This window comes from Lepidochelys olivacea, assembly GCF_965140295.1.
Source record: "Lepidochelys olivacea isolate rLepOli2 genome assembly, chromosome: 17".
Taxonomy (NCBI): domain Eukaryota; kingdom Metazoa; phylum Chordata; order Testudines; family Cheloniidae; genus Lepidochelys; species Lepidochelys olivacea.
Genome location: NC_140427.1, coordinates 13,262,880 through 13,282,996, shown reverse-complemented (window position 1 = coordinate 13,282,996; position 20,117 = coordinate 13,262,880). Strand labels below are relative to the sequence as shown.

The 20,117-nt window shown below is 41.5% G+C and overlaps 1 protein-coding gene across 3 annotated transcripts in view; it reads right to left on the bottom strand.

The window, feature by feature from the left end:
- The window catches only part of LOC311532528 (S-adenosyl-L-methionine-dependent tRNA 4-demethylwyosine synthase TYW1-like), a 119,484-nt gene that overhangs the window by 25,314 nt on the left and 74,053 nt on the right, over positions 1-20,117 (bottom strand). For all 3 annotated transcript variants that reach the window (XM_084651056.1, XM_084651054.1, XM_084651055.1), the window contains exon 15: positions 3,067-3,177. In XM_084651056.1, the coding sequence (XP_084507182.1) occupies positions 3,067-3,177 (111 nt within the window). The remainder of the gene's footprint in view (positions 1-3,066; positions 3,178-20,117) is intronic.

Below are 20,117 nucleotides of genomic sequence, written 5' to 3'. Positions count from 1 at the left end.
CAACAACAAAATTAATGCTAGTTTCCACTAAGTGAGAGAAGAATAGGGTTCAACAGAGTTGCACCAATGTAAGATGTGTAAATGAAAGCAGAATTACATTCTAGATCTTTTGACCTTCCATTACACTCCAGAGTGTTTCTGGAGCAACAGGGGATTAGCTACATTCATTTAAAACTAACAATTTATTTCAAGTATTTAACCAGAAAAATCCCACAGATGAAGCCTCATTTTGTAGCAGATGCTCTCCAGGACCTAATTCCTTTTCCTTTTCTTGGTCTCCTTTCTTGAACCCATTGCACTAGTGTAACTAGGGCAAAAAGGACTGTGATGACTCTTGGTCTCCAATGAGTTCTTCCATCTACTTCATTCCCAAAGGATTAAAAATACCACCTTGTAAATCAAAGAAAGATCTGAGGGAAATTTCAACATCACAAGAGCTCTGTACATCCTCTCCTGGGCACTACTCTATCAAAAATATTATAGCTGCGCTAAAGGACAGACCCCTATGTCTATCAGCAGGAGTGAGATCAAGAAGTTAAATAGCACCTAAGAACTCTAAGTAATACATAAAACTGTACCCAGCAAGTGCAGAAAGAAAGAATTGGCTCTGCGATACTTAGAGCCCCTGGATCTAATCCCTTCTTAGTGCTACATGACATCCATGCTGCTAGGAGTTTAAACTTTGACTCATTGCACTTAATCCACATAGTATTGCCGAAACTGTTGGATTACGTTCCTGGGCCAAATGCATCTCCAGCAGACCTTACTGACTGCAACAAGGGGATAGTTGGAGTGGGTTTGGCTCTTATTATACTTACATACAGCATAGCTCAATGGGGCCCTGACCTCAGCTGAGGTCTCGATAGTCCTCATCCCCACACTAGGCAGCCAGAGCTCAGGTACAAATGGGGAAAATAATTTAAGTAAATAGATAAAACATCCCAAGACAAAGTCATTGCAACTGATATAAGCCATTGTTGTTAAGACAAAGATGTAGGTGTTGCCTTCCCATGTTGGCATTATTTCACTGGGGTATAAGTGGTCACAACTGTGTCTCTATCATCCTTGTTGGGATGCACAATTTCTCGATACCAGCCAAGAGGAAAGGGAGGCCAAAAAATAATAGGGAAATCAGTTTCACTCTTGAAGTAAGAAACCATGTAATCACATTCACAGAGATAGCATAGTAAGAGGAGTAAACTATTGCACCTTCCCCACTGAGCCAAACCCTCTGCACTTCAGAAATGCTGCTGTTTAGCAGAAACTGGCAAATAAAACTATGTGGAACAAATAAGGTTACTGGTTGGCCTAATGCTATATTTAGTGTGAGATGCTTTTTCCTATGCAGCACAAAATTTACCCCCTTTAAAATGTTACACCCATTTTAAAGAACTGAAAGATGAAAGAAAAACGGTTAAAAAAAAAAAGCCTTGCCCCAAAATAAAAGCACTAAAAATAAAAAATCCACTGAAAAACCCATGAGGCAGTGTTTGTCCTTCATTGACTATAAATTACAGTCCATTTAAACAAAATAATCAAGTGTCAAGCAAATCTCAGCTGCAGGAAAGTGTCAGAAAATTTCATGACATTTTAAAGAGACGGAAATGTCATCCAAATCTAAAAATGTTCCACTGATGCATAGACAGCTGTGCCATTTGGTTCAGAAAGTGATCAGATCAGTTCAGTTCTCAGGAAAAGAAAAATCCCATCTTGAATGGGCATTGCCTGCAAATGCTGTAAGTAATAGGGTGCTTCATATTTAAGCTTGCTTTTTAAGGACATATACACTGCTGCAGTTCTTATGCATTAAAATAACAGGACAGTGCATTTCAATTTAAAAGCTCTGTGATGACTCAAGTGGAGAAACGGAGGCTATTGCAGGATCTGCAATAGATGGAGGTTCACCTAGTTTGCTGATAGTCTATTTCTATCAGGTGAATATGCCAGCCAATTATTTGTGTTTTATGGTATTGAACTATCCACTTTTCTCTTCTATAACTTAGCTGCTGTCTTAATGTACAGTACCAAGTGCATTGTGAAAAAAACGCCCCTTTTTTCCATCCAAATTTAAATGAGAAAGCCAATGCACGAGTCGTTTTCATACCCTAAGAACTATACAGCTTATGTTGAAATTGTACATTGCAAAAATTTTCAGCCAGCTGTAATTGAGGGCCGTGTACAGGGGCTGACAAGAGGAATGGAGAAGCCCCAAGAAGGTTTCCCACCTCTTTCTTCCCATATGCAGAGTCTTCCATTGACAGGCAAAATGCATGCGTTCTCCCCTTAAAGGACATAAGCATGAGATACTCTGGCCCACATACCGTCTCTGTGCTGGTGGCACTGTGCCTGCAACCCTCCAAGGATACCAAATTTATGTCCACAGATATAAAGCAGATATCCATGGAGTTGCAGGACGCTAGCGACAACGAGCGAGACGAGCAGGGCCATGGCCAGTGACTAGGCCAGGAACTGCAGCAGCATGTCAGGCCACTGTTTGCAGGAGTCAGTGCCCAGCCTAGGCAGCTCCTCCGGCATGGCTGTACCGTCCCAGCCCTGCACACTGGGGCCGCCACCAAGCTCATTGGCAGCTGTCCCTGGTCGTGCTAATGCAGTAGTCGCCAGGGCCGGGAGTAGGACTGCAATTCCGGGAGCGGGGGACATGGACAGAGTTAAGGGGGCCAAGGCTGAGGCGGGGCTAGGAGCAAGGCCCGGGCACAGGGCCAGGAGCTAGGACCCCAGGCCTGGGGTCGGTAGCGGAGTGAGGTGCCAGCAACCGCACACACCCCTGAACATTCCTCTAGGCCCTCCCAAGGGGACGTGCCCCACAGTGTGGGGACCTCTGTGCTAATGTGTACAAGAGGCTTGCACGCTCCCAGACAGGAGTCCCTTCCATGCAGCGGTGTGCCTCCCCTGTCCAGGAGCGTGCGAGCCACTTGTGGTGGGAGAGCCATGCTTGTGTCATTTATTTGCTCAGTGCTCGGGTAATCTTGAATTATTGTGTTACAGAAAGTGGAGAGGAAAAAAAATAGAAGCTATGTAGTGGAAAAGCACTGATACGCAGCTCACCTTAACTTCAATGAAGTCTGGTTTACCAAGGGACACCAGCTCAGCATAAGCTTTGAGTTCATCCACGTTCCAAGCTTTCACCAGTGTCAGTCTATATACTGTGCGCTGTTGCTGAAATAGAGGAAAACTCAGTTCAGTGACACTTGCTTTGTACTCCACTTAATGAGCCGTTGATGTTTCCTACTTTCTAATTCACAGTCTTCAAACTATCACCAAAAAAAGCATTTTATTGTAGAGTTATAGTTCCAAGTACTTGTGGTGAGGGGGGGGAACTGCAGTCATTTAGATAATAAAGTGAATAACCCATGCTACATGAACTAACTTTTGATCTAGAATGACTGCATCTAACACTCTCTCTCCATATACAATTACATATGGGAGTATTTACTTATCAGGACAATCACTTGGTTCCAGCAGGAATCAAGAAAGTTTCTCCCCCTGTGGTATGATATTTCACCGTTAGTTGCAATATGGATATTTTACTTCATCAAGATGAATCATGTGACATTGCCAGTAATGGAGACGAGCAACTAGACTAGAGGGAGCCTTCACCGGTCCGGGTCTGACCGTTGCTATGGTACGCTAAATGCACTGTAGCTGTGGAAAAAGCTCCCTTGTGACAAGTAATGCATTTTATTGGAAACAAAAGTGACAATTAAAATTACTACCAAAAAATGTGTGTCCCATTCACGACCTAATCCATAAAGACTGTGCTATAAACCATTAAAAAAAAAAGTGTGCATTATTTGCAATGCTATTAAATAAACCAACATCAATCCATCAGCAACTCTGAATCTCATCAACACATCACCACCACTACTGTTTGGTTTCTACCTGCTCTCCACAAAGCTGTTCTCTTCAAAAACTGCTTTATCGAAGCACTGGGATTTCTCCTTGCACTAGCCTATTTCCTAGGATGTCCACAGTAAACACGTTCATGCATAATACTGGCCCTGTGCATCTCTTAAGAATAAAGTGATTTTGTTCAGCAGCTTCACTCTTTATAGTCATAGATTTAAGGTCAGAAGGGACCATCATGATCATCTAGTCTGATCTCCTGCGTATTGCAAGCCACAGGACCTCACCCACCCACTCCTGCAATAGACCCCTAACCTCTGGCTGAGTTACTGATGTCCTCAAATTGCGGTTTAAAGACTTCAACTTACAGAACCATTACACGGATTTAAACCTGCAAGTGCCCCATGCTACAGAGGAAGGTAAAAAAACTCCCGGAACCTCTACCAATCTGACCTGGCGGGGGGGGGGGGATTCCTTCCCGACCTCAAATATGGCAATCAATCACTTAAGACCCTGAGCATGTAGGCAAGACCCACCACACAGACACCCGGGAAAGAATTCTCTGTAGTAACTCAGAGCCCTCCCCAATTAGTGTCCTATCACCAGACATTGGAGATATTTGCTGCTAGCAGTCGCCGATGGGTCACATGTCATTGTAGACAGTCCCATCAGACCATCCCCTCCATAAACTTATCCAGTTCAGTCTAGAAGCCAGTTAGGTTTTTTACCCTCACTGCTCCCCTTGGAAGGCTGGTCCAGCGCTTCACTCCTCTGATGGTAAGAAACCTTCATCTAATTTCAAGCATAAACTTGTTGATGGCCAGTTTATATCCCTTCATTCTTGTGCCCACATTGGTGTTTAACTTAAATAACTCCTCTCCCTACATGGTACTTATCCCTCTAATGTATTTATAGAAAGCAATCACATCTTCCCTGAGCATTCCTTTGGTTAGGCTAACCAAGCCAACCTCTGAGTCTCTCACAAGGTATGTTTTCCATTCCTCGGATCATCCTAGGAGCCATTCTCTGCACCTGTTCCAGTTTGAATTAGTCTTTCTTAATACAAGAGACCAGAACTGCACCCAGTGTTCCAGAAAAGGTCTCACTAGTATCTTGTATAACAATACTAACACTTCCCTTTCTTTACTGGAAATACTTCACTCGAAGCATCTTAGGATTGCATTAGCCTTTTTTCACGGCCATATTACATTGATGGCTCATCCGGCGATCAACCAATACACCCAGGCCTTTCTCCTCCTCCGTCACTTCCAACTGATACTTCCTCAGCTTGTAGCAAAAATTCTTCTTGCTAGTCCCTTTCTTAGGGCAAGTTTGCTCAAGCAGATACTAGCAACAACCTTTCTGTAAGTAGGAAGCCACTTAACTATGGGATAAGGTGATGCTCTAGTTTTATTTTTTGAGAAAGCTCATTTGCCCCCTTATTCCCCCAGCTCCTTCATCTTTCACTATATTCCAAACAGAAGCTGGTAGAATAAAACATTATTTATAGAGCAATTTTCCAGCAAAATTGTTTTTTCAATTAACTCATTTTACATCCTTGGCAGAGAGTACATTGTAAAATGTTTCAACAGTACCAGCTTACTTCGAAAAGATAATGTAACAAATCCATGGCAACCAAAGACTTCACGGTTGTCAGTACATTGCATACCACGGCCAGAAATTCACAGCAACAGCAGGGAGAAAAATCAAATGTTTCTGGAGCAGAAGAATCAGGCCTTCACTACTTGAGTTAGAAGAGACTCTCCGCTAGCTGTCAGAATTAAAGGGCCTAGGGCAGAATTTCATAAGCCATTCTAATTCCATTCAGTATAGGTGAGTTGTACACATACACACTAACCAGTTTATTACAAAATATACTAAATATTTCCTCACTCCAGAAGTATATGCTAATAATGATACCTAGCTCTTATATTATATTCACAATAATAATGATACCTGGAGATTTTATATAGAACTTTTCATTAGTAGATCTCAATAGGCTGCACAAAGGAGGTCAGTACTGTATCATTATCCACTTTTTAAAGATAGGGAAACAGGCAGAGGGAAGGGAAGTGACTTGCCCACAGGGTGGATTTGATTTAAATCACGAGTCAGAAAGACTCGATTTAATCATGGTTTTCTACATAAAAGTGCATTCTTGTTGGTTGTTATAACTTTAATACATATTCTTCACAACTCAGAGATAGATGTAGGTTTCATTTTTAGAAGGTACACACTATACATTTTTAAACAGTGATTTATTTTGAAAACTTTTCAGATTAGTTTTACAGCTATATCAGAAAATGGATGATTGTTTGATTAGTTCATTTACCAAAAGTAATTAAAGCAGATATTTATGAAGTCATTGGGAGGGGAACTATCTCCAATTCAACAGGTTAATCATTAATATTTGGAGGATTTTCTTGCCATGCTGTGTTAGGAGGAGATCACCACCAGACAGACATTTAAATTGTTTTATTTAACTAAAACAACAATGTTAATTATTCTGGATTTTTTTCTTCAACAGCATACATAATATTTTAACAAAACAAGCATATGTCCCTCGCTTCTCACATTTATCTCCAAACTTCTTCTCCTTGTCCAGATCTATTCCGCCCCCAACAATCTTCTATTCATTGAACTTTTTGAAACTTTGCACTTTTAGAGAGAGGTAAGGGATTGACTCTGTGTACACAAAATTGCAGAGGGACAATAGAGTTGAGGTCTGTTATTTCTCACCTCTATATATTTATTTATTTAAAAACATTTTTGCTGTTAACAAGCATGTTACCTCTGGAGACTACAAATCCACAGTTTGAGAACTGCAAAACTAAGCATCTCGGATGGTATCTTTAGACTGAGCACTGAGTCCCACTGGGTAGACCAAAATAATCTATACAGAAGCCTGTGGAACCCCATAAAATTGGGTCCCTAATCCATGAACTATTGGAACTCATTTACAAAATGTTTCTTAAACATTACATGAATATATTGTCTCATACTATAGAATTAGAACTTATAATCCCTATTCCATGATGAGATATCTTTGAGCTATAGTGTATCTTAATTAAAACTATCTTTAGGTAGGTTTTTTCCTACAAAGCATTTTATCAAAAAAATCCGATTTAAATTAAAAAAATCCAATTTTTAAATTTTTTTTTTTAAAAATCATTGATTTTTATCCACCCTGCTTGACCAAAATCACCCATTAGGTCAGTGGCAGAGCCAGGAATAAAACCCAGGGCTCCTAAGTCCCAGCATGGTGCTCTATCCACTAGGCAACACTGCCTGCTGATAGCCAAAAGGTTTCAAGTACCATTCCCAACTCCCAGGAACATCACACTTCCTCAGGTCTGTATACATCTAGTTTCCATATAACATCGTTTTCCACCTGATTTTTATGAAACTTTCACCTTTAAGTAAACTAAAATATTTAGTTACAATCTACAGCATATAAAAATATATAGTGTTTATACCTATATAGATATAAATCTAGAATCCATTTTGGATCACTTACTAACAAAGGACTAGCAGACAAAACCAGACTGGGTGCCACTGCCTGAAAACAAAGGTTGAAGACTCACTGCTCCTTTAGTTAATATTTCAAAGCATCTTGGGCCAGGTTTTTAAAAGGTATTTAAGTGCCTAAAGATGCAGATAGGCACCTACCTGCAGCTGTAGGCACCTTAAAAATCCAGCCCTTTGTGCCTTAGCGTTTCTGCCCATTATGAGCAAAAAAGCCTCAGCATGTCATGGTGGTATACAAGGAAAAAGGGTAAAATTTTCAAGAGTGCCTAAAGTAACTTGGGCCCAAATCCTCCAAGGTATCTAGGCCCCTAGCTCCCATTGAAATCAAAGGCAGTTATGGGCCTAGAGACCTTTGAGGAGCTGGGTCTTAGCAGCCTAATTACTGTTCACTTTCAATCAGACTAGGGCTTGGCTACACTTGCGAGTTACAGCACAATAAAGGAGCCCCGGGCGCACTAGCTCACTACCCATCCACACTGGCAAGGCATGTAGAGCACACTGACTCCGCAGCTACAGCGCTGCTGGTACTCCACCTCGGCAAGTGGAATAACGTTTGCTGTGCCCCCGCTGGAGCGCTGCAGCGCCAGTGTGAACAAGGTGTTGCTCTACTGCGCTCTGATCAGCCTCCAGAAACGTCCCATAATCCCCTTAAGTCAAGTGGCCACTCTTCTCATTGTTGTGAAATCGGCTGCAGAAATGCGGAAATGCCCTTTCAAAGCTCTGTTCTGGAGAAGTCGGCTGCTTATCAGCTCCGAGAAAAAGCAAATATTTACTATTTGTTTGAGTGAGTCAGAGAGAGGAGGGGGGTCTGAACTTACAAGACAGCATGCTGACGCACTCTCAGCATCCCAAAAACCCACTCTCTCTCTCCCCACATACACACAACACACTCCCTGTCACACTCCACCCCACCCACCCCCGCGATTTGAAAAGCACGTTGCAGTCACTTGCATGCTGGGATAGCTGCACACAATGCACTGCTCCCAATGCCATGGCAAGTGCCTCAAATGTGGCCACGCCAGTGCGCTGTCAGTGTGGATAGACTGCAGCGCTTTCCCTACTGCGCTCTACGAAGGCGGGTTTAACCCACAGTGCTCTACATCTGCAAGTGTTGCCATGCCCTGAGGCACTTTTAAAAATTTTACTGCTAGCCTTAAAAGCTGAACCCCCGAAGTCCTTGAAGGGATACACCTCTTGTAGGACCTTGCATATAAAGAGTCAACAACAGTTGGATATGATAAACTAACACAAAAGCTTATAGAAGAGAAGAAACCTGAGATTAATATACATTTTACCGGAAACCAACAGCATCCCTCTTGAAAGTTGGTGTGCTAGCTGCCAAATTCTGGATCAGTTACAATGCGTAGAAAGCCCACCTGTAGCAGCTGAGATAATCAATGAAGACACAATAACAACATTAATTTAATTTACTTTAACGAGTGATATCACTTCTAAAAGACTCTAATCCATGTGACAAGTATCCTGGCACATCAAGAAGAGGGAATGATTTCTAAGCCCAGAGTTTGGCATGAATGAAGTATCTGTCCTCCCCCTCTGGCTCTCCATTGTTCATAACCTTGTTGCCTTCTGGGAATGGTAGGGTGAAGGCTTTTGTGATATAACTGAATTAGCAAAAGGAAAGTTCGGAGGAGAGATAACAGCAAGGTCATGAAATTGATTATTAAAGAGAGAAAGAACTATGGGAATGCTAAGGATACAGCATCTTTTACAAGGTTATTGGTGGGAAAGGAAACCAAAGATTACAAAAAATCTAAACTTCAGTAAAATCTCTTCTGCACTGCATGCCTGACCATTTTTGAAGCAATTGTGACATTACTCAGGGTACAATCTGGACTGCTGACCAGCTGTGTCCCTCAACTCTAACCTGGGGTGCCTTTTACACAGCTTTGCTGTGAGAATAACCACTCCTGATCTGCTCCCACACAGCCTCTAGCATGTAAATTACTCCCAGCTACGTTACATGAGTGTTCTAGCCCGCCAGTCATGTACTATATTATATGGCGACACCAGCAAACTTCCAGCCCCAGACATCCCCCCCCCCCCCAGAAGTGTGCATCTCGTACTGCCCAGATTTTTGCTTCTGGATAATACAAGCTCATAGAAAGTCCATCGCTTCATTAATAGAAAATGATATGCACAGACCCTGTTATCTCAGATGGAGGTTCCCAAACACTTCAATCCAAACACACTGGTTTAGATAAAACAATAAAACACGTTTACTAACTACTGAAAGAAAGATTTTAAGTGATTACAAGTAATGAGGCATAAAAGTCAGGATTGGTTACAAAGAACCTAAAAAGTAAAATCCAACTAACACCTAACTTAACGAATTTAAATAAAAATGTCTCTCACCACACACTTTTGCAGTCTCACTGGCTGAAATCCTTTCAGCCAGGACCCTACTCCTAGTTCAAAGTTTTCTCTCTCTCTCTTTCAGGTGTTGTGGCTTCATAGGCAGAGAGAAAGGCAGGAGTATTTTGGGGGAATCTCTTCTCATTTCTTATAGTTCTCTTTTCCCTTTGAAGATCATTTCCAGCTCAGTTTCAGAAGACAAGAGGTCTGGGGGACAGGAACCTCCAAGCTGTTTTCTTTGCTGCTATGTAAATGTTTTTGCTTATACTCTTCTTCCTGCCAAAGAATGGCCACGTAACAGATGATAGTCCATTTGATTTTGTTGATACCTGGCTGAGGCGTTGGCTAGCCTTTTGTCCCCGGGGAACTGGTTTGAAGCTGTTTCCCCATAGTTGGAATATGTCTTATACAGTAGAATTTTATAACTTTACAAACCGTGTTGCCACACATATTTAACCACTACTTTAATGTTCAGCGGATTATGAGTTTTCAAATGATACCTCACAGGGCATACTTGGTACAAAATTTATCATAGTCTTGTAAAAAGGGTGAACACAGGGGTAGAGATTGTCACACCAATTAAATCAGAAATTGCTCCCCAAGGGTCAGCTAGGACTGAAAAATAAATATTTGTAGCTTCAACGTAATGTTAAATAAACTAACGGCTCTTAATACAAGTTTATCGATGCAAAGGGCCAAAGTCAGAAAGAATACACTCCAAATGTAATCAGTGAGTTTTGTGCCCTGCATTAATTAAGTCTAGAGGTAACATTGGAATGTCATATAAAAATAAGAACAGGGCCCAGTGCATTTCTGCTGTGTATGCGGAAAATGCAACATGCTGATAATACACATGCACAAATCTTAGGGACTCAGAGAAGGAAGATACCGCCCTGTCAGGAGGTTAAAGCCCCAACAGAAACTTTTCATTAAAAAGTGGAAATGCCCGTTTGTATGGATTTCCATCACAGTCTCAATAATCCCCATTGGAATAGGCAGATTGAATACCAGTAAAGAAAAACTACCCACTCCATTTAGGCTACTCACAGAACCCATAGCAATTCTACCGGGTTACAATCTAAAGGAGGTTATTGACTCAAGGAAGGACACATTGAAAACACAACTACTGCCAGAAGTCAGATCTACAATAGCCCCTTTTTGGAAAAGAACAGATTACTAGCATGGAGATGGAGAAATGAAGTATGTGAAATCCATTCAATGGGGGGAAAAGATAGACAGCCTTATATCAGGATCAGCCAGATTTTATGAGATATGGTTAGCATTTTGGGGAATTTGACCAAAAATACACAGAATTTGACCAAACACAAAAACATCTTTTCAATATAACAAATACGGGCTAAGAATTACAATATTTGTTAATACATGAATGGAAAAGTCATGGTTGTTAATAATGACAAAATAAAAATGGGGAAAAAATTAGCCAAGATACAAATGGGGTGAGAATCTCTTTGCAAAATCATGGTAATTGCCACTATATGTAGCAGATAGCATGCCCCTTAGCCTAACTGAAGTGTTGACAGCTCAGGGCAGAACCAAAGATTTAAGAAACACGTGCAATTCACAAGGCACCATGCACAGCTGTAGTATCTACTTGGAATGTGTTATCCACTTGAGTACCATTGGTTTGTAGCAAGATCTCTGGGAAAAGGCCGTAAAATGTTCTCCCAAAATTTACCAACACCTCATAATACCATTAAGTGTACGTTAGAGTAAATGTAATGAATAAGCACACTTAAATTGTGTAAGTGCCCACTTGTATCAGTAAGAGGTGACAGGAGATGTTTTTAATTGAGGGTAAAGATTAAAGGAGAGCCACAGAATTCTGAAAATGGAAGGAGGATTTTACATGAAGGAAATTAAATATTTTAAAATTTAAATTGGGGAAAGTGATAAACCTATTGTGCCCATGCAGATTTCCTTCTGTAATAATGAAGTACTGTACAGATTAGTCATTTGGTTTCCTGTCATCTAGATCTCAACTGGTACTTTCAGATCGAAATTTTAGTCTGTTTTAAAAGTCTGACACACTTCACCCAACTTTGTGAAACTGAAACTGCTACAAGTATATGAATAGTATTTTTAAATGGGAGAGCTGACTGATATTTAATAACTGCAGTCAACGTATATTATCAATCACTTTAACAACCCAACTGTTACAAAAAAATATTAGCTAATCATTAGTAGCTCTGAGAGAAACAGATGAAGAACACTGAAATATTGCCCAAAGAGATAGGAAAAAAATTAGCAAGCATCAGGGATTAATACTGCAACTGAAGTAACATCCTTCCAGAGGGCAATATACTTCAAGTGTAGGCTGAGTGGGGAAGAAAAAGACTAAACTCACTCACTTTTTCATTTAAAAAAAAAAAAAGTATATAAAAATGACTAAGGGTCCAATCCCTCAATGTGTTACATGTGAGTAATCCTTATATGTAATCATCAGCACTAACCCAGCAAAAATAGCCACATATTATTAGTGTTTGTATTAGGTCAGCGTATAGGGACCCCTGCAATGGCTATTAGCCAGGATGGGCAGGGATTGTGTCCCTAGCCTCTGTTTGCCAGAAGTTGGGAATGGGCAACAGGGGATGAATCACTTGATGATTCCCTGTTCTGTTCATTCCCTCTGGGGCGCCTGGCATTAGCCACTGTCGGAAGACAGGATACTGGGCTAGATGGACCTTTGGTTTGAACAAGTATGGCTGTTCTTATGTACGGACCCCACTGTAGTAAGCACTGAACTAACATAGAATAAGACATCTTACACTTTAAGAGTTTACAAGCCAAAACACTGGAATGTTAACATTTACTGTCTAACGTTACATGCCTTATGTTCCCAGAAAAAGCAATCGGTATTTCAATTCAGACAGCTATCACAGTAACTCTAGTTAAAATGTTATGAATAATAAAAGCTGACAGACTGTTGTCCAAGTGATAATTCAGTTGAGAAGAAATTTGAGGGTGTGGAAATGCAAAAGTTTTATTTAAAAATCTACGCTCCTCATCCTTCCAAACGCAACGACACATGGAACAGCGCCACTTAACATTGCTGCTATTGGAACTAGCACGATCTGACAAAGGCTGCAAAAAACTATATGCTCTTCTTCTAAATGGGATTCCTCTGACACAGACCAAGCTAAATCAGGAAATTAAAAGTTGTAGAAATGGCATCTAGGAGGAAGATACAAACATGTCACTTTGGAAAAAGAAAACAACATATGCCAATGAATAGTTCCGACTTGCTCCAATAATACAAAACACATCTCTTCTAAAATCACCCTTCGCAGGGGGAGTTGAGGGCAGTGTATAATTCAGCTCTAGGAAAATATCCATGATTAACAACAATTAAAAGGAGCAACAAACATACGGAACATTTCTTTAACCTTGTTTAAAATATCGACCTAGACCAACAATTATCAACAGCAGCAGAAAGTGCATTCTACAGTCATGGGGCATAAATACAGAAGGGAAAAACACTAGCTCCCATCATCACAAGGTTATAATCAAGGTAGATTAGATAACCAACTGATTCAGATCTTAGTGAACAGCTGGGAGTGTAGCAGGAGAAAAGAGCAGTAAAGCACACTGAAGCAATCCATTCACAGCCATAAGAGTCAGATCAACTGTAAAATCAATATATTGAAAGAGAGCTGAGATTTCAGAAAATTACTAATAATATTTTATAATGTCTGCCTACCTAAGGACGTGAGCTGCCACATTTGAAATAAGGTGTATCCTTGATACAGTACAGTCTGGTACTCTGAGATAATATATCCTTGACTATGAGAGCATATATGAGAGCATTCATCAGCAATTATAAACCATTCTTACTGACCAATGGCTTCACAGAAGCAACTGGGTTTTACAAATTATTGGTCCATTATTCTCAAAAAACTGAACAACAAACTCCTAGAGGACTATTTTTTACACTAACAATCTCACAGAGATAATTAAGATTTTTTTAGAGGCACTTAAGGAAAACTCTTCTTTAGATTTGCTTCATTCCACTAGCAAAACCAGATGCATAAACCAAGGAGTTCCTTCTACAATAAACTAGTCTCTTTGCAGGACACCAACAGATCTATTTTGTGTTTTTATATTTCTTGACTGGGCTGTATTGAAAACTGTTAACATTATAAGCTGCCACTTAAAATTCTCAGGAGTTTTCCTTGTACTCCTTGCAGACTCTGGGCCTCTGTAAGGAAGAGTGCACTCTGGTTCTTTAGCAGTCAGCCTGCAAAGAGTTAGCCCAGAGAAAGGTGGGATGAGTTGTGAGACTCTGCATAAGGGAGCAGCCTCCTTTGTGTGTCTCTGGTTTTTGGTTCTTGCATGTTAAGATTCCTGATTCTGAGAAATAAAGGAGCATTACATTACAATCTTCCAAAAAAAAAAAAAAAATTTATGTTTATCTAACTTCTGCGTGTATGCTGTCAACATAACACTGACATACTAACGTGGCTTTTATAGATGTGTTTGGTCAGTATTCCCTAGGCAATACAGTGCAAATGTAGCTTTTTATGTCCACATACTTCATGAGTTATTTACAACATACTTAATATATTTTTGTATAGCCAGAGCAATTACAACACTTAAAAATTTTTCACTCATTATTGAATTTTACTCATGATGAACAACTAGGGTTGCCATCTGTCTAATCACACAAACCCAAACACCCTTGCTCCCACCAGCCCCTTCTCTGAGGCCCCGCCCCGCTCACTCCATCCCCCCTCCCTCCCCTCACTCACTTTCACCGGGCGAGGGTTGGGTTGAGGGAAGAATTGTAGGCTCTGGGCTGGGGCTGAGGGATTCGGAGTGTGGGAGGGGGCTCCGGGCTGAGTTGGGGTACAGGTGCAAGCTCTGGGAAGGAGTTTGGGTGCATGAGGGGGCTCCAGGCTGGGCAGGGGTTGGGGTGCTGGAGGGGGTGAGGGCTCTGAGAGGGAGTTAGGGTGCAGGGTACAGGCTCTGGGAGGGAGGTTGGGTGTGGGAGGGGGCTCAGGGCTGGGGCAGGAGGATAGGTACAGTAGCGGGTAAGGGCTTCAGCTGGGCGGCGCTTACCTCAGGCAGCTCCCAGTCAGCGGCACAGCAGGGCTAAGGCAGGCTCCCTGCCTACCCTGGCCCCGCACTGCTCCTGAAAGCAGCCGGCACGTCTCTGCGGCCCCTGGGGAGGGGGCTCCATGTGCTGCCCCTGTCTGAAAGCATCGCCCCTGCAGCTCCCAGCCAATGGGAACTGCGGAGGGCAACGGCAGTGCTCAGGGCAAGGGCAGCACGCGGAGACTCCCTTCTCTTCGCCCCCCTCCCGCGCGCCCCTCCCCGGGGCTGCAAGGACATGTTTTCGCTTCCGGGACCCGTGTGAGGTCAGGACAGGCAGGGAGCCTGCCTTAGCCCCGCTACACCACCGGACTTTTAACAGCTTAAAATCTCCTGGATTGGCTTCAGTAGCTTCCAGGAGATAAAGCCTGATTCCGGGAGACTCCTGGTGAAACCGGGAGGGTTGGCAACCCTATGAACAACAACAACAACTGTGTCTAAATGACAGACTCCAAAGTGTCTAGGTCACTTTTGAAAATGAGACTCAGGAGCTTAAGTGATGTAGGTACTTTTGAAAATTTTACCCTATGACTGTAAATGAAGTTATAGGCCCTATTTCTGATCTAACTGGCAATTGAAGAATCATCAGGTGATATTCCATGGCCTATGATTTGCAGAAGGTCAGACTAGAGAAATTTAATGATCCCTATATAAAAATAGAGCTCTGTGAAATTTTTTTATATATATAATTTTTCATTTCATTTTGGGGAAATTGTGTTAGCTCTTTTTATCTGGGGGTGGGGGAGAGTTGGGAGGCCCTGTGAGGGAGGGGAGGGGTTGCAGAGCGATCCCACCCCGCCATCAACCAACAGTGGCAGCTCCTGTCCCTTGGGACAGGGCCCTGCTCCCCACTTCAGACACTGAGACCTTGCGCATGGGACTGCAACGCCACAGCCCCTCAGTCAGAATTTTTTCTTGCTATCCTCACCGTTCTTTTTTCCTATAGAATCCTCATCGATATCAAATCAGGGCAAACTTCTGAGAGGTAGCAAATTTGCTTATGAGAGGTTTTTCTGGAGCTCATAGTGCTATTCAGTTCATTAAAATCAGCCTTAGTACAGTATTTGAGCAGGCTAGAAGCCTGTTCAATATATACCACATGGCACAACCTATTCCCGCAAAATTCTTAAACCTTTACTATACCAGGGAATACTTAAACCAGGCAAATCTAGGCATCACACCAGAGACACTCATAAGTATTCTCTACCGATCTTTTCCCCTCTGTCCACAACAAGAACGAGTTATTGGCACTGCCATACTTTTGCAGTAAACGCCAAACACACTGACTCTGGCTCTTCTACTTAAGGAAAACACATTTCAAACAACTCCATGCAATAGGAACCTTGATGAAAAACAGCATTTTCCTATTAGATTCCTGTTGCATCTGAAGAAGTGGGTTTTTACCCACGAAAGCTTATGCCCAAATAAATCTATTAGTCTTTAAGGTGCCACCAGACTCCTCATTGTATTTGTTCCTATTAAATTATTATTGTACAACTGATTCGTTTCTCGAAACATTGCATCTTCCAATTGCCAAGGAGGGGCACAAAGAACAAAAATGTAATAAAAATCCTACAATAAAAAGCTTTGGAATCCAAAATTATTATCCAGTAGACAAAGAGATAAAACCTTTTTCTCCAGAGGAGACTTTTGAATCCTGTTACCCATCAGTATGGTCAGAATTTATGTCTCACTGCTAGAGAAGCAGAGAACACAACTGACACTCACCACTGATGTTGGACACAGGCACAGAAACTTACCGGAGTTTTACCATGCAATTAAATCTCACTTTTGAACCATGTCAAGAAGTTTTCCACTCCTGTACAATTTGCAAGTGAGCGTTTGTTCTAGATACAAGCTTTGACTTTGTCCACATCGCAAAGCCAAACTATCCCATACATCTGAGCAATCAGCTAAAGCCAATATAGGAGACAGTGCTCTCTTTACTATCCATCATTCCAGAATCTGCTAATGTAGGTTTTGCATGTCAGCTTGACAAAGTGCTCCCTTCCTGCTTCATAAACCAAGAGGGATTAGTCTGTTTTGTTTTTTCTTAAGTCATCTCTTTTTAATTCCCTCCTCCTTAACATTCATCTTTTTGTAGATCAGATACAATTATTCTCCACAGAACATACCAGTTCTAATTTCAGATGGGGGGGATGTACATCACAATTGTTACTATAAATGGCCCTGCACAGGTACAGTTAGAAGAAAGAGGAAAAATTTCCCTTCAAGGAGGGAGAAGGCACAGAATCCATAACACGAGTTACAAAAGCAATGCTCAAGCTTGTGCTTGATCGTGAACATCTGCAACTGATTTCAGTAGGAGCTGTAAGTACTCAGCAGCTCAGGATCAGACCTCAGGCCTGACTCCCAATTGCCTTGCATCTTGTGCATATCTGTGCAAAGCAGGTACAAAACGCTACCAAATCAGAACTCGCCACTCCCACCAGTGAGCTGTGTTGCTAGGGAATCAAAAGCAGGGCCCACAATGGCCAATGCCAGTAGAAGCACTCTGGGCTTACACACAGTGGGCCTTGGCATTCTGCAGACCACCAAGCTCCAACAGATTTGGGGCAAACTTAGCCTTTTTCATGGGAAACCCATACCTAATGAGACACTAGGAGAGAGATGCCTGCAGATATTTCCTCCTCCCTGGGAGGGCAGGATCAGGCATGCAGTCAGGCACCGTGCTGATTTAACATCCTCCTCCATTAAAGTGTGAGAATCCTCTGGTAAAGTGAACTCAGCATGTTCATGGAGTTATAAGTCAGATTGTTACGTGTTCAATACACCCAAAATGTATGGGATTTCTATTCTACTGCTTAAAGCAAAGTCTTCTGAATAGTTATATACCTTCCTTAGACATAAGCAGACTGAAGAAGAGCTCTGTGTAAGCTTGAAAGACGGGGTCTCTCACCAACAGAAGTTGGTCCAATCAAAGATATTACCTCACCCATATTATCTCTATACTAAAATAAGAAATTTTATTCACCTGGTCTTCAAAGTAAATTCATATTCTGTGCCTAATGGGATTAAATAAGTACCGTAAGTGGTACAAACGAAATGCAAAGGTAGCTTTGCTTAAATGGGAAAAAAGACTTGTGGAAGATTAGATTACATAAATCCTTCATGAAAAGGACTATTGTCTTACTCCAACATTGCAGATACTTGGTAGGTATTAGATTATAAATAGGAAGCTACTGCAGAAACCAGCTTTTGGATTTTTCATTAGTATTTCCTGCTCTCTCTTTGACAAAGAGCCTTGACTTGCACCCTGGCCTGAGACAACATTTTAAAAGGATCTGAATTGCAAAGTACTAACCCTTATCAAAACATAGAATAGCTTAAATTCTTCCACACAGACACAACTTTAGGACCACTGTTTCATTCCTGGTGGCCATGGCAGGTGGTTTATTATAAACATGGGAGCAGTAGGCAAGGTTAACTTTTGGAGTGGCAGCCCCTCTGAAGATAGAAAAATAGTAATTTCCAGCAGCCAGATTTTGATGCCCTTTCTCGGGTTGAGGAGCATCTTACTCCAAAAGCAATCTAACTTAAGTCCTGAGTAAAGTTATCATAACCTTGGCCACAATTTATCACACAGAAACAATCACTTGTTACAGGGATTTGCTATAAAAGAAAGCTGTAGCCATGCATCAATTTACGATATGCAACGTGCATAAGACCAATAAATCCAAGACACAGCAAATAAATTCAAAGGCCATGAGGTCAACAAATCCCAGATTTCAGCCCCTAATTTTAATGCAGAAGCCTCCAAGCTTTTGTAAAGCAACCTGGTGACAGAGTTTTAGCAAACAGATTCTTGGTTCTGAGAGTAAAGTGGCCCCATCTGATTCATCCAGGCTTAACTCCCAGCCTGTGGGAGAGCTCAAACTAGCCTTTCCCTAATCACTACAACACCTGAGTTTCCAGGCTCTCAGAAGACACCATCCCAAGTGAACTATACCACCTAGTCTACTTACAAGTTTAACTCAAGTAGCACATAGCAATGAGGTTTCACTTCCTCTCTTTAGAATGTCCAACACAGTCATTCAGACAAAAACAGTACTGCCTCTTGCTGAGGTGGTTTTATTATGCCGACAGGACAGCACTCTCCCCTCAGCACAGAACATCTGCATCAGACGCACTGCAGTGACACAGCTGAATAGCTTCTAGCGTAGATTAGCCCTTGGGCTTTGTCTTCACTGGCTTGAAAAAAAGGAAAAAAAAGGCTCTCTGGCAGTAAAAAACATAGGGAGGACAAGGCACTTCAGTTTTACTGCCAGATAACCTAGGCACAGTCAGCCCCAGGCAGGTGTATAGGGCTGATCTCTGGTTAACTCTATCTTATCTCCACTGAGAATTTTGTTACCAGGCTGTAAGAAAATATCTTTTTAAGCAGTGAAGATAAGGCCAGTGTTAGTTCAGATTTGACCCCAGGTTTATAATGTCAAAGAGAACCTGAGATGTTCCTTTAAAAAGTTATAGTTTTATTTACAAAATATAGATACCCCCCTACAGTGGTTGCATTCCAAACCATTTGTGCTCTGCATCAGTGGTGGAAGTGCAAGAGAACCGAAAGTGAAATCGACTAAGTAAATGTCAAACTGATTCAGGACCGGATCCTGTAAATACTGACAGCTTCTCTACACAAGAAAGTTGTACCAGCCAGGACAAAGAGGCAAATGCAAATCAGATCTATAAAATTTTCAGATTTAATGATCAGCTATTTTTATCCTTAGGTACCAAGGCTGAAATCCATAAAACCATTTCTCATTCTTCTATAGCCTCAATATATTTCCCTGTTATCAATGCAGAGAAATCCGTTTGTCAAAATGTGTATTTGTATTAAAGACGTGCAAAATCCTGCAGTCAATTCTTCTACATTTTATATCTGGTCCTTGGATGGGAGTTCATTTAACCCAACTGTTACTGGCCAAATCTACAATCCTTCCAATGAAAGGACAGGAATAATCTACAGAGATGCTTTGGGAATATACCACTACCAATTCCCTCACCAAGACCCCCTTATCCAAAAAGCACTTAAGCATGCCAACGGAACTACTCACATGCTGAAAGTTAAGCATGTGCTTAAGTGTTTTGCTAGATTGAGGACTAAAAAAAAGTAGAGAACTAACTATGATTCATGTCTCTTGCTCACCTACCAAAATCGTACCACTAAACTTTGAGATTCTCTGTGACCCATTGTACTTCTACACCAATATTTGTAAGCTATTATC